This window comes from Hemibagrus wyckioides, linkage group LG14, assembly GCF_019097595.1.
Source record: "Hemibagrus wyckioides isolate EC202008001 linkage group LG14, SWU_Hwy_1.0, whole genome shotgun sequence".
Classification (NCBI taxonomy): Eukaryota; Metazoa; Chordata; class Actinopteri; order Siluriformes; family Bagridae; genus Hemibagrus; species Hemibagrus wyckioides.
Genome location: NC_080723.1, coordinates 7,215,866 through 7,231,423, shown reverse-complemented (window position 1 = coordinate 7,231,423; position 15,558 = coordinate 7,215,866). Strand labels below are relative to the sequence as shown.

The window sequence follows — 15,558 nt, the reverse complement described above, 5'->3', positions numbered from 1 at the left end:
ATTAATCTTCAAAAAATATCCTTCTTATTCTTTTCTTTTTTATTAAATGCTTACTCAAGCAAATTGACTTCACTCAGATTCCTCACTGAATGAAGATTTATGTTTTGCAGCATGACAATTATAGATTTTCTTTTCTCCTTAGTGATTCATTAGTCTTAAATAAAAAAAATAATAACAAAACATAACGAAAACGGTGTATAACACAAATCACTTCCGTCCATCTTTAAATGTATTTCTGAAAGCACTGATACAATTCAATAAGGTTGCAAAAAACATTCTGTGGCTAAATAAATAAATAAATAGTGTCACCTACATTTAAAAAATACACCCATCTGAGACCATTTCAAAAGTAGGCATCTTAAGAAAATGTTAAATGTTTCAACAAATCACACAAAATTTTTTCATCAATACCCACACACACTGAAGAAAAACTGTGTATATTTCAGTACTGCATTACAAGCTGTGATTTAAGCATAGATGATGGGAGAAAAAATTCCCAAAACAATCAACTGTGTTTTTTATCAAGTAGCACAATTAACACTGCAACACTATAGAGAAAGTATCACTTTAGACATATGATGGGCTGTACAGTACACTGCGTTCTGAAACTGGGGCTTGGCAATCTGCTTAGCCATATAATAATCTATGCTCTAATCATTTGAGTCAAATTTCTTGGCAAGGTTTTGCCCACAAAAGAATGAATCACTGCTATCCTGAAACACAGTTTAAAAACCCCAATAATTATTGTGATTATTGGCTTTTAATTACGAGTTCACTTACAAAACCACAACAGGATATTACCTCAAAGTCAGGCAAAACCAGGAGAATCTCAGCTATACACAATCAAAATGGAAGAAACTGAGAACCAGCTAAAATGAACATATTAAAGCAACTCTATACAATTCCTCTACTTGGTGTTTATTCCATGCTTCTAATGAAAGCAGCTTTTAAATGGTCATAAATTTACTCCATTTCAAATCACTTCTTGAATTAATCCAGCAATACAAATCATAGCCACCGAAATCCAGACGACGTCCCTCTCAGGTCTTCAGCAGCACTGCTGATCAATGGGTCTTCCATCACATCATTGACATGGTTAGGCTTCTCAAACAGGACTTCTGGGCACCTTCTGTGATTCTGTTACTGTCAGGCAGAACAGTGTGCTACTGAGTGGTGACTAGCACAACAAGGATTGAACAAGGTGCGTGAAGGTGGCGAGAAGTGACCGAGGAATTGTGAAAATACAACAGCCTTCAAATGGCTTTCTTCAAAAGCACTTCATTTGGACCCAGTGATGATGGTGGTGACGGTCGAAGGCCGCGTGCATCGCTTCTCTGTTGCCCCTGTGTTCGAGATTCGACGGGGCGTGTCTAGACCAAAATAACACGCTTCTCATGAGCTGCTAATTATGACATCATGATCATTGCTACAAATAAAAAAAGAATATAGCAGGCACACATTCACTTACAGTCTTTGTGGTTGATGGAGGAGACATCGATAGACTGGCTTTTGATAGGCATGGGTGCTTGGTTCCCAGTCCTGTGTGGTGTGGTGTCCATGCTGCTGCCTAAACTGCTGCCCAGCTGAAGGCGCTTCATATGTCGAATTACTGCTGTAGCGTTAAACGCTTGCTGTGAAAGAATATTATTCTTAGTTATGATTCATGTTATATGCTACATTTACAGAAATCCTCTTCGCTCCCGTCTAATGAATGAAAAAAGGAATTACTCACCCTCCATTTGGCTTTAGCAAAGTTTTTCTTCATCTGACGGCTGACTGACTCATGAATGTTCTTACAAAGAGCCGTGTCTCCAGCTATCCTAAAGACACAAAATACAAAAACCTCTGTCAGGTGTGTAATATTACTTTGATGTATACATTTTGCTCAGTTTCTCCCAATAACGGAGGAAATTTGTCATCCATACATTGTTGGGATCCATTAGGCTTTCCTGCTCTAACACATTTTCAGCCCTTAACATGATTTTATTATTATGGCTAACATTTGTATAATCCCCTGACGTTCATCACCCTTTTACACAATTCTAATCACAATTGTTTGAGCAAATCCCATGTATCACCGCTTGCATCAAATCTTCATGCTACTGCTATCTTTTGCTTTATCAAACCACAAATAATCTCTTTCGTTTTGAGACACATTTATTCCTCCATCCATCCATCCATCCATCCACCCATCTTCTGTATCCTATACAGGGCTGTTTGAAGCTTAGAGTCTATCAAAGGAGACAAGGTGGGGGCCAACCCATTACAGGGCACCATCACACACACTCACACACCCATTCACACAATACAAGCAATTTAGAGAGGCCAATCAGCCTATATTGCATGTCTCCTGACTGAGGGAGAAAACCATGAGAAAATACACAGGGAGAACATGCAAACTACATGCACACAGGAGAACCTCCAATTCCAGAGATGCCAGTAAGCCACCATGTCCTCTGAGACAGCTTTATTTGCAGGTTCATTTCCAAACCCTCTAAAACCTAAATCCACATACAATATGTTGTTGTGCAAAGCTGTACTAACCAGGGATGCCGAAGAGCCTCGTCACAAGTGAACCTCTTCTCCGGATCCTTCTGCATTAAATTACTGATGAAATCTTTAGCTGTTTGACACCAGGATATGTTCACAATGGATACTTACACAGAAAGTCATTAAACATGGCAGTAAAAATATAGATCTCAATATAAAAATCGAAAAGAAAAAAAAAAATCCCCAGACTTTTATATAGTTAAATTGTAGGGAATTAAGCATTCATAAATGTTGCCCTTATACTGTAGGTTTATGTCAGTTGTGTCATAACGTGCTCATGCAGATGGCATGCAGCCTCATAAACACTGTCCTTAAGGAAAGTATTCATAAGCATTACACATACTTTGTATAAAGTAATACTGGCAAATTCATGTAAAGGCTTCTGTCAAAACCTGAGGTTCAGCACACTGGCACTTAAAAAGCATAAAATATGTAAAAGTAAAATAATAACAATATATAAAGTTTTATAGTTACAGAATTAATACTCACCTGAGTCAGAGATATCATCCCAGTAAGGCGAATCAAATTCATACTCAGCTTTAAGGATCTGCTCAAACAGTTTGGAATCATTCTCATCATAAAAAGGAGGATAGCCACATAACCTGTGACACAGGGGACACACAGGTACTCAGTTTATATCTGTTGTTTGTGTTATTTTCTTTCATGATGAAGGAGACTGGAAACTGGATATAGTTACTCACAATATGTAAGAAATAACCCCAATAGACCAACAGTCTACTGCTTTACTGTAGGGCTTCTGTGCCAGGACCTCTGGAGCTAATGATATAGAAGAAGAAACAAAATTCTAACAGGGAAAATGCCAGTGAACAAATAAATAAACAGCCCAAGTGGTTACTGTTATATCTGACTGCATACTGCCACCTAGTGTCACATTTTATTTTACCGTTATAGGAAATGGTGTTACTATGAGTATGTGCTACAGCAAATGTCTGACAACCTCACCAACATATCCTGGAGTCCCACAGGCAGTGGACATGATGTCATTTGCTGCTCCTTCCATCTTCGACAGGCCAAAGTCACTAATCATTATTTTAGACTCATCATGAGGGTTGAAATATAATAAATTCTCTGGCTAAAAGAAAGAAGAAAGAACGACAGAGAGATGAAATTCTCCTCTGTGATAAAAGCTTTGTGTAACGTCACAAGTGTATCCCTTGAATTTCATTTCCTTTACTAACCTTCAGATCTCTGTGAACTATTCCCAGAGAATGGAGGTAGTTGACTGCATCCAGAACTTGTTTTATCAAAGCACTGGCATCTTTCTCAGTGTAGAAACCCTTCTCCACAATTCGATCAAACAATTCGCCTCCAGACACACTGGAAAAGCCAGACAAACAGATGTATTCCATACATATCTCAGGGGATTCGGGGCACAGGGGGGCACACTGGACATTGTGCCAACCCGTTACAGGGCACAATCACACACACACACTGACACACCCATTCACACACTGCAGACAATTTAGAGATGGCAATCAGCCTACAATGCATATCTTTAGAATGGGAAGGAAACTACAGTACCCAGAGGAAACCCTGAAAGAAAATGAAACACAGGGCAGAGGTGGGAATCGAACCATCAACCTGGAAATGTTTTAACCACTACAGTTTTATTCCAACTACTATAAATACAACATTTTAAAGTCTTAAACTCTTATTATATCTATGGATCTGTCTGTACCACTTTTAACATAAAATACAAATGAAAACGGCTGACAAGCCATGCTAAAATTTATGGAGTGACAAGCTCTACTTGTGGAAGTGACCACTTTCATGCTCTTTAGTGTAATCAGTATTCTGATTAGTTTAGCAATTTGTTCTCTAAGACTGAAGAGTGAAGCTGGTCTTATGGTGCTACTAAGGGGAATGCTTCTTCTAAAACTCCATAAGTAGCTATAAGTAGCCACTTTCATTTTGCTCACAGCTGCATGATGAGGTACAGATGGTTGGGGCTTTCATAGATGTCCTCAAGGGCAACAATGTTCTCATGCTTGATCCTGGGGAAAAGAAATAAAAAAAAAAACATGATCAGCTTGTGCCATTGTATTTAAACACCATGTCAATGATGCAGAATTTTTGGTAACAATTTCCTTGAATGTAGTGTTCATAAACCTATGACTTAAATTTAAAAGCACTGTCATAAGTCAGTGTTAATGTAATGGTGGCATAACACTTAAGGCACATGACGTTTTGGTGACATAAGGTTGTGTTGTAAAAGAATATTCTGAGCTGACTTTTGTGACGACAAAAATATTGTCACAGCATCACTGTTATGTGACTCTGACATGCCAGAAATACACTGATCTACAAAATCCAGTGTTATGAAATTCTAACAAGAGTCAGCTCAGAAAGTGTCATTAAATAAAAAATAAAACAAACAAACAAAAACAAAACAGATTTTTATACATTAAACACTAATAAATGTTGGCCATATAAGCTTATGTCGTGCCATAAAGCACTTGCAGATGCTTACAGATACCCTTATAAACACATTATACAAGCATTATACAAGCATTACACATGCTTTTTATAAAGTGATACTGGCAAAATTAAGGTTTCTGTTTCAACCTAAGATTCTGTGCGACTTGATTCATGAACCAGAGAAGAAAAATAGGCTTATGTGTATGAAAAAAACATTATGGCTATGATCAAGATTTTTATCCTCATCTTGCAAAAAGTTATTAGTTATTTTTAACTAACATCTGCACTCAAAAAGAATAAAATAGATGTAAACGTGCTTCACTAATGTAAGGGCATTTAAGTAATTCCTTTGGCATTTGGAATATGTGCTGGGTGGTATTATATAAGAGTTTTTAATGCAAAAGACAGATAACAGGGACACTTCATAAACTTAAGACTCTCAGTAATGTGCTGTTTGAGAAAGGAATATAATAACTTCAAAGATAAGGTTAAAAATGACAGATGTGACAGTCGCAAACAGTTGACCTATAATGGCATAATGGATTGAGGTTCTTCTCTGTTCTGTCATCTGACCGGATTTGAAATAAGCCTTAGATAAACCCTCCAGTATTTCTGGAGTGTGTAATGCTAATGAATGTGACCTGTGTAGGTACCCTTCAGATAAAATGTTACTGAATTTTGTAATCATAGTTGGTACTTAAGGTGCAACCATATATAACTGGACTATGGTATAATTACCACGGTACCTATAGACCTAGTGTGCAATGAAATGTATGAATAGTCACTCCAATTTAAGAGAAGCAGCAGTGATCAATGTTTTCCTAGCCTGTTGTGTCTCTACATTGTTTGTTCAGGCATAAAATAGCAACAGATATTAATGGTGACATTTGCATGCAGTGATGTAGTGACTGATGATGGCAGCAGGATGAATTCTGAAGTGGACAGAAACATCCAATTTACAATCCAACTTTATGCCAGCAGTAGGAATAGATCTGCATACATTATCTTGCACTACTGAAATACCAAGAAACCTGCTACTAAGATAACTATGGTCAAAATGTAGCATTTTTTTCGACTGGCTGATTTATTTAAACCAGTGATGTGTATTGCACTTAATGATAAAAAGTCATTCTGTTAAAGTTGCCTCATGCAGACCAAGATAAAATATCTGACAAGGTGGTTTATGGCTCACAGATCTCAGGTAAGTAACTGACTGCAAACCTGGAGTTAAAATACTGAGACAGGCAAGAGGGCAGACCCTAGACATGGCAGAGCCCCAAGAGAGAGCAGACTCATGAGAGACCAAGTCCAGGAGTGGGCAGGCCCATGAGGGAGCAAAGCCCAGGAGAGGGCAGGACCAGGAAAGGGCAGGTCCAGGAGAGAGCAAGCCCAAGAAGAGAGGCAGGAGAAGGCAGGCCAAGGAGAAAGCAAATCTAAGAGAGGGCAAACACAGGATTTAGCAGGCCCAGGAGACAGCAGGACCAAGCTAGGGCAGGACCAGAAGAGGGCATGCCCAGGAGAGGGCATTCTCTAGGAAAGGACAGACACAGGAGAGGGCAGCACTAGGAGAGGGTAGGCCCAGGAGAGAGCAAGACCAGGAGAGGGCATTCTCACGACAGAGCAGGACCAAGGGAGTGCAGTGATATTGTTTCTCAAAAAAACTGAACTGAATATGAATAGGGAACTTTGAAAATGATCAAATCAAACATAACCATCTCAGGGCAATGCCTGAGGTGTAATTTTACCTGTAAATAAAGCTTCAAAGCTGGCTAAAATGCCCAAAATCCATGGCCTCTTTCTCGAGCACAGTAGATCACAGAAGTGCACAGCTGGTGGCGTTTGAAAGCTACTGAAGAGCTCTTATAAGCTGGTGTGTTCAGGCGGTATCAGGCACTTCACAAGTGCAGAGGATTCCCATTTTGGTAATGGCTCATACTCTCCAAAAAAGAACCTGATCACATGATCAGTGCACTTTCTCTGTCCGTTAACAATGACTGCAAAAGATTTGCCACAGAACGAATCAAGCCAAATTATTCACATTATTAATAATAATTATTAATAATAAATCTTATTACATAATTGTAGATTATGTATAATTGTAGAAAACCCACAGTCATCGTTTCATTTATAATCCAAAGTGATAGAGTTAAAGAAAAACTCCATCAAAAAAAAATCTGCACACTAAAGTTGAATCATTTCAGCAAACAATCACGTCTGCTACTGCATTGTAGCTCTTTCGCACTACAAGCACACGGTTTTGAGCAGCTGATCCTCAGCTGTCTGCACAGGCCCTCTTCTTCATCATAACCAGCCCTGCTCCTCTTTTACCATGACAACCATCAGGTTGGACTCGGGCGCAAACGTGTGTGGAATAGCGAGGTCTGCAGAGGAGGCAGCATGAGTCACTGCTGAGGGAGAGAAATGGGCTGCGTGCAGAAGAGCACCACACAGGTTAACAAAAAAAGAAAAAAAAAGAAAGAAAGAACATTTACCTGCTGCAGTGTTGTAACCCTACACAGTAATGTGTAGCTGATTTGTGTATGCAAGCTACCAGCTAGTGACAATTTGAATAAAGCATGTAGTTCTTCATGTGGCCACTGCAGACTTGTAATAGAAGGTGGAGGTGGGTGTGGGGGACGGCCTGACTCATCTCTAGCTCTTAGAGGAGAATGGAAACAAAAGTAAGTAAAACCAACAAGCACTTTGATTCTGTTTGGGGTTTATTTCTGTGCTTTTTTTCTGTTTCATTTGTGGAAAAGGGTTTGATTGTGTTTTTGCCCTATTTATATACACACAAATATTTTTAATGTGTACCAGGCTAGGCGTTCCAATTACCTAGCCAATTACCCTACTCTCTCATGCAGAAGGGTCTATATGCTTTAAGCAATACCTACTTCCTGAGCACGGCGATTTCATTCTCGATGCTGCTCTCTTTCCCTCTTAGAGCTTTCTTTGGGATGCATTTGACTGCATACATCTTCCCCGTGGCCCTCTCCTGAGCGAGGACTACTTCTGAGAAAGCACCGCTGAGAAAGAATCAGAGAGAAAAAAAGTTGCATATTAAAATAGAAACAGGCAATGTAGACGTTATGACTCTGTTCCAATACACACAGAGTTCAATTCCCTTCCGCCTGTTCAGAAAAATTCTGTTATATCATGTGTGTGTGTATGTGTGTGTGTGTGTGTGTGTGTGTGGGTGTGTGTGTGTGTGTGTGTGTGTGGGTGTGTGTGTGTGTGTGTTCAGCTGCTCACATGTTCTTAAGTCATCTGCAGTGTACATTCTGTAGCTAAGCCTTCCATGGGGACTGAAAATCCTCAGTAATCCCTCACACCATGCACAGGGAGACATGCACACCCGACAATCAGCGCAAGGTCACAGGAGTGCAGGTCAGACCTCACAAAAGGCCACTGCTCTCTGTTCACTCGTGTGCTGTATGTCATGACGCCAACAAGACTGCAATTCTTCACAGTTCAAAGGCAAATTCTCAGTGTCGGATAAAATATTAATTAAGCATCAATTAATTTAGACAGCGTAAAATATATTTCAAGGCTCACCTGAGATATTGACAGGTTTCGACAGATTCATGATCAGAAGAAATCACAAAGATGGGAGAAAATATTTCATACGGGATATTAAGCAATTGTAATTTGAGATCAATGGACAAGAACATAATCAACAACAAATTGCTTAATTTCCAATAACTGCTCATTACTGAAAAATAATTGTGCACTTATTGCACATAAAACAAATGTTTTATTCCTCTTATACCATAGCACAAACAATCTAAAAAGTATTAAAATTTTTATCCGTTTATAGTTACATTTAATGTTGTCTGCATAACTAGTTTGTTTCTTGTAATAATAGCTAGAAACAGTCAGTTCTTCAGTCAACATATTCTAATAAGACAAATGTTCTTCAGTATGAAATAGACTTTGAAACAAATCAAAACATTATTATCCTATAACAGCAACTAAAAGAACATTACACACACTGCTTCTCGGATGGATTTTAAGAGCTCAGCAGTTTAACAGAAGCTGACCTTCACAAGCACAAGAGACACAGTCAGTCAGATTAAAGAGAAATTTATCAGCTTTTAGCTCAGCAGCCACAACATTCTAACGTGGATTTCAGATTATAAACAATCTTGTATTTAACAAAATTATACTGTCTGTGGCATTCAGGTTGAGGCTCCATCTGTGCCTAAAACACAACACTTATTCTACAGACAATTTAGAGACGCCATTCAGACTACAATGCATGGACTGGGAAGAAACCCAGGGTGAAGACATCACACACACACACACACAGGACAGAGGTGGAGGTCGGGCCCCTAACCACAGAGGTGTGAGGCAAATGTGCAAGCAACTAAGCTACTTTGTATCCCCCAATCTAATTCCTCTCAACCTCAAATGAAGACTCTTTCAAAGAAAATGTAAAAAATGTACCACTTCTTATGATAAGTTTAACAATCATGATTAACAATGTAGTATATAATATTTTTTTTATCCAGCCATTATCCAAACTATAAATCTGTAAGATGCATGTTAATTTACTGCTGTTAGCATTTCTGTTAGCTGTAGAACAGACCCTAAAAGTTCTACTGTTTCATAAAAGTTGAATCAGTTCCCTGATTTTTGAAACACAGAGAGAAAACACTGTTATTTTAGGATACAAAATAAAGGAGCACAACACTACAGGAAGCTCACATCTGGTGTGTCTATGAGTGATGTGCCTCACAGCATATTATACAGAAAACAGTCAGTTTCTTACTGCAGTGGGTGATGCAGTCGAGCTACATCCTTAACATTTTTTTAATTTGTTTAAAAATACATTATATTTGTTGAGAATCCAATAGCAGAAGCATGTTATGGTAAGGTAGGAGATGACACACACACACACACAAGAAAATGTGTAAAAGAAAATGTGATTCATCAGACCAGGCCACCTTCTTCCATTGCTCCGTGGTCCAGTTCTGATGTTCACATGCCCATTGTTGCTGCTTTTGGCGGTGCACAGGGGTCAGCATTGAGCACCCTGACTAGCTGCACTATGTATTCTGACCACTGCAGACTGGGAACACCTATCTGCACCTGTATATATATATATATATATATATATATATATATATAAATGTAGGGCATTTAAGTAGAAGCATGCAATGGTGATTTCCTCATTTCAAACAATTTATTGAAACAAAAGCCAACAACAGTGGTGGGTATACCACAACAAAAAATGTCAATGTCTCAATAATTTGTCATGTGCCCTTGACCATCAATTACAGCTTCAACGACAATCAATGACATCTCATGCTGTTCACGAGCCGAGTTATTGTCTGCTGAGGCATGGCATTCCACTCTTCTTGAAGGGCGGCTCTCAGGTCATTGAGATTCTGGGGTGCAGGGTTACGAGCCTCTACACGGCGACTCAGCTGATCGCATAGGTTTTCTATGGGATTCAGGTCTGGAGAAAGTGCAGGCCACTCCATTTGAGGTACCCCGGCCTCCAGCAGCTGTTCCCTAATGATGCGACCTCGATGAGCTGGAGCATTGTCGTCCATGAAGATGAAATTAGGCCTGTGCTGTTCATGCAGGGGCATGACTGGATTAATGATGTTATTCAGGTAGTATTGGCTTGTCACTGTACCATTCACAAGATGCAGGGCAGTTCTGTATTGAGTAGACACACCTGCCCAGACTGTAACACCACCACAACAGTGGCTGATGCATAGTGCTCTCCTTGACATATCCAACATCATTGGTTGGCATCATTTCTGCTCAACATGAATCGACTTCCATCAGAGAACAGCACTGAGGCCCACTGGTCCCTCGTCCAGCATAAATGCTCCCTGGCCCGATGCCTGTGCCTGGTGGTGTGGTCAGGTACCCTTGCAGGTCGTCTAGCACGCAGACCACGCTGATATAAACGGTTTCGAATGGTCTGACGTGACACTTGGGTGCCCCTCTTAAATGTGCCTGGAATTGAGTGGCATTCATCATCCGGTTCCGCAGGGCACTGTTCACAATGAAGCAATAATCAACGTGGGATTTGGCCAATAGGACGTCCACTTGTATGACACTCTGTGACACTCTAAGCTCAGTGGCCACTTCCCTCTGAGAACATCCTGTTTGAAGCCTCGCAATGCCGAGGTACTATTGATCAATTGTTAGGTGTTGTCTTGGTCTCATGATGTCAAAATGTGAACAGCATGATGAAGAGGACAGTTTAAATACCAATTCTAATTGAACCAGAAAATGTATTGGTCGATTCATGGATCAAACACCAGTTGTGAATTTTGCCGTTAAGCACCTTGTTAGAGAACAGCACGTTATGCAAAAAGTACTGAAACACTGAACAGTTGGACATGTGCATTCAAAAGTGTAGAGAAGGTCAAATGAAGTTCACCTGTAAAGTTCTCCTGAAATTTCACCCGAAAGCCGAATATCCTTAACTTTTTGTGAGTAGTGTATATACACTAGCCAGCAATCCATGGTTTATGTTTAGGCATGATAGCTTGTGCTAAGAGACTTAAACCTAAATATGTCCTTGTAGTGGTACTGGCAGCTGGAGAATTATACCGACTGAAATATAGAGAAATGTCTGTACTGAGTTCTATAGAGCGTGGCTTGTATGTGAATTTGCACATGCACATCGCTAACAACCATCTGAATACAAACCTGCATATAAACACACTGCACACACTGTACTGTACAGTACATATGGTTACTGTAGGTGTATTCTGGTACTAGTGGAAAGGATTAAAAACTAAACATGTTGCTGGATTAAAAACTACCCTGATTAAACAACTCCTTCCAGCATGCCAGAGGACAGGGATGAGGAGGAGGTGTGTAAGTGTGTATTGGATTGAGAATAGATTTCTGTTGAGTCACCACTGCAGGGAACAAATGAGCTATTTTTGACAGGCAGACAAAGTTAACCACATGCCACACAGGCTTTATGTTTTAATCCGGACAGGAAAAACATTGGATGCGCATGAGCAAGCAAGCAATAAATCTTTCATAACATCAGCTGTTTGATATTTTGCATTGTTAGTTGATTTCTCAGTTTGCTGAATAATCAGACTAAAGTATTTTGTATAGGACGCATTAGAGGATTCTTATATAAGTGACAGGACAGAAAATCCTCAGGACATAATCCTGAGTTCAATCCTGAGTTCAGTTTGGTCTTTATATAACTCAGTGGCCAGTTTTACCAAGACTAATCTGACTTCTGAAACAAATGGTTACTTCTATATTTCTGAGGCTCTAAAATAAATGTTTCAAGTAGAAAGAGAGGCACAGAACTCATATAACTATAGACCTAACAACTCTAAAGCCTCTCATGCATCAGCATGATTCTAATCCACGTTGGAGATGGCAGTGCAGCGGAGGGGAGAGGGGGTGGTGCGGTCGGATGGCGCTGCGTGAATGGTGAATGGTGATTCATAACTTGAAGACTCAATTAGCAATCAATGAGGGGGTGAAGTTTGCAATCAAAGCTTTATTACTAGAGAGTATAAGCCTAGCAAAATACCTAAATAATACACAAAAAAACTTCACAGGCCAAATTGTATAATTCAGCAATATATATTTGTCATATTTGAGTGTTTAATCACTAAACATAATAAGAGAAATTAAAGTGTATTTCTATATTGGGAAGCCCTCAATTCTTGTCAAAGTGGACCAGAGTTCTTCTTCTGTGAAACGGAAACATTTTATTTTGAAAGAATTATGTAATACAGTCTTTTTGGAATAAGCCCAAACCTAGAAGCTGTGTTTATGTACATACATGATATTGCTGGATACTCTGTACTTACACTTGAAAACATTAGACACAAAAACATTACAAATGAAAAGATTACACATGAATTAGTTAGGTCACTATCCATAAATGTCTTTTCTTCATTACACAAAACGTTAGAAGGCATAATTAGGAGCAAGAAGGAAATGCTAATCAGTTGAGGAAATGACTCTTCATATTTCGCTTAATGGCAATGTAGATTCATATTATTAATTCATCACATTATTACTGATGTCTTTGTGCACAGCCAGAAAAAATGATCAAAATTTAACCCTCATAAACAAAGAAGACAAAACCCTTCTAAAAATGAACACATATACTATATGGCCAAATCTTTAGTAGACATCACACCAGAAATCTGTCCTTGGCCATCTCATTCCCATTTACATCCCAAAATGGGCATTAATATGTACTTCCACCTGTGCTCCTATAACAGCCTCCACTCTTTTGGAAAAGCTTTGCACAAGATTTTGCCTATGGGGATTTGTGTTCATTCTGGCACAATGAAAGGTGGAGAATGTTCAGTAGGGTTGAGGTCAGGGCTCTGTGCAGGACACTCAAGTTCTTCAACCTTAACACACCATGTCTTCATAGAGCTCAGTTTGCCCACACGGGCACTGTCATGCTGGAACAGATTTTAGCCTCTTAGTTCCAGTGCAGACAAATTGTGATGTAGAGCATACAAAGTCATTCTAACTGTGTTCTTCCAACTTTGTTGCAACAGTTTGAGGAAGATCCACAAATAGGTGTGATGTCCAGGTGTCCACATACTTACAGTCATACCTGGTTTACCATGATTTCCTTTTCAAAAGGGGGAAAGTGGCACACAAGAATGCACTAAATGAATCTAATCAAAATAAACAGAATCAACAAATTGTCAAAAGTGATCCTAGGCCTGAATCACAATTAATTTGGTTGCCAAGCATTAAGTTCTTGCTTTGACTCACAGAGCTTTGAATTCATGAATGAAGCATCATTTACTTGTGTACAGTGAAGCAGAGCAACTACATATTCAAATGTCATCTTCCAGGAATAATGAGTGTAAATACACACACCATAAACATCAACAACAACAATAAATACTAAAGGTTTACAAATCTGAGTTCTGGCTTGAAATCAGACTACGGGGCAGACTGTTGTGCTGACATTCCTCAAGTGTGCAATTAGTCACTGTCTGTCAATGCACTACTGATGTAATTTTTTAGCCCTTCTTGGTGTGAGTATAGAAGAAAGAAAACAAAAAAACTACAGGAAAGCAGCTCTTACTCTTAAACCGATGATGAATGGATACACGCGTGTGCAGTGTGTATGTGAAAATGTGTACATGTGTAAATGGTGGTGATGCAGCAGTATCGAGATACTCACGTCCCGAGAATCTCCTTAAACTCGAAAATCTTCTTGATGTCATCGACTTGCTTTTTCCACGAGCCTTTCGCCGAGTCTTCGTTTCCTTTGGCCATGGGATCAACAGTGCGTAAATTGATAACCCTTTGTCACCAAATAGAAATACAAGCGCGGTGATATTACCCAGAGGAAAATGAAACGGTGAATGCAAGTCTAACGGTGTGTGTGTGTGTGTGTGTGTCTCAGCTGATTTACGCAGAGCCGAAAACCTGCACTAATCCAGCGAACTGGCTCTGCTGCAGCTAACGCCTGTTTTTACTCAGAGGAAACTCTCTCGATCATCCAGACGGCTGCATGAGACGAAAAACACTCACACTTTTGCTCACTCTTTATTATGAAGTAACTGCAGCCTATAGCTGAAGGAGAAGCTACAGCACATAAAGAGCAAGCTCGCAACACAGGGCACTGCAATATATAGCACAATGTCAGTCTTCAGAACACAAACAGTAAACAGGAGACACAAGTAGAAGCGTAGACACCAACGCGTCTTAAAATTGAATTTATTAGTACAATAAGAACCGAAATGCAAAACAGCTGAAGTTGAATCTCCACAACACATTTCATGACATCGTTGTTAATGATGATACTGTGTGCAGGTTATGCAGAAAATAAAAGAACAGGCAGGAAAAAAACCTGTACAGAAGCTGATGCATGAATGCATGCGGTCAAATGTTTGTAGACCATTTGACTATCCATAGCAGCCTCCACTTAAAAAATTTTTTTTTTTTAAAGGTTTTCCACTTGATTTTATGCTCATTTAGAGAAGAGTAATAGTAAGGTCAGGCACTGCTGACAAGGTGAAGAGACCGGGGGTGCAAATCTGTGATCCAGATCCAGATCTAACTCGTTATGGACGCGATGATACCCGTGTGCACAATGACATTGTCATGAGCATGTTTTGCCCATGTTTACCCTCCAGTAAAGGATATTAGTTAATGCTACAGCTATTCTAGACAATTATGTGCTTCCAACTTTGTGGTAAGAGTTTGGGGAAGGCCCACAGGTGTCCACATAATTTTGCCTCTATAGTGAATTCATTATATGAATTTCCTTTTTCAAAGCTCCACACTTTTTATACTTTGACTTTAAACACATTAAAACACTTCAATACAAATTACTTCTTTGAGAGATCAAGCATTAGGAAATTGTAGTTTGACAGATTTGCTAATGTATCTAGATGTTCAAGGGGCAAAAAAGTGTGTGTGTGTGTGTGTGTGTGTGAGAGGTCTTGCCTGAAGGGGAAAATCAAATTTCAATAGACAGAAACAGGCACAGGGTCTAAGGAAAATTGTCTGGGACACAGAGTGTGGAAGATTAACCCATCAGTGGTTAATCCCATCAGGATTTCTGTCTTTTCGAACTTCATG

General features: G+C 39.4%; 1 protein-coding gene across 2 annotated transcripts; it reads right to left on the bottom strand.

Moving 5' to 3' along the window:
- Positions 1–21: 21 nt before the first annotated feature.
- camk1db (calcium/calmodulin-dependent protein kinase 1Db) lies at positions 22–14,532 on the bottom strand. 2 transcript variants are annotated; one of them, XM_058408051.1, is made up of 11 exons: positions 14,153–14,532; positions 7,884–8,015; positions 4,491–4,565; positions 3,750–3,888; positions 3,514–3,643; positions 3,252–3,327; positions 3,040–3,152; positions 2,545–2,623; positions 1,733–1,820; positions 1,469–1,631; positions 22–1,370 (listed from the first exon to the last, which is right to left on the bottom strand). In XM_058408051.1, the coding sequence occupies exons 1-11, from the start codon at positions 14,245–14,247 to the stop codon at positions 1,279–1,281; spliced, it is 1,182 nt and encodes a 393-aa protein (XP_058264034.1). In that variant the 5' UTR covers positions 14,248–14,532; the 3' UTR covers positions 22–1,278. The 2 variants fall into 2 exon arrangements, with proteins under 2 accessions (XP_058264034.1, XP_058264035.1); XM_058408052.1 differs by lacking the exons at positions 7,884–8,015; positions 14,153–14,532 and adding an exon at positions 6,735–7,644.
- Between the last annotated feature and the right edge of the window lie 1,026 nt (positions 14,533–15,558).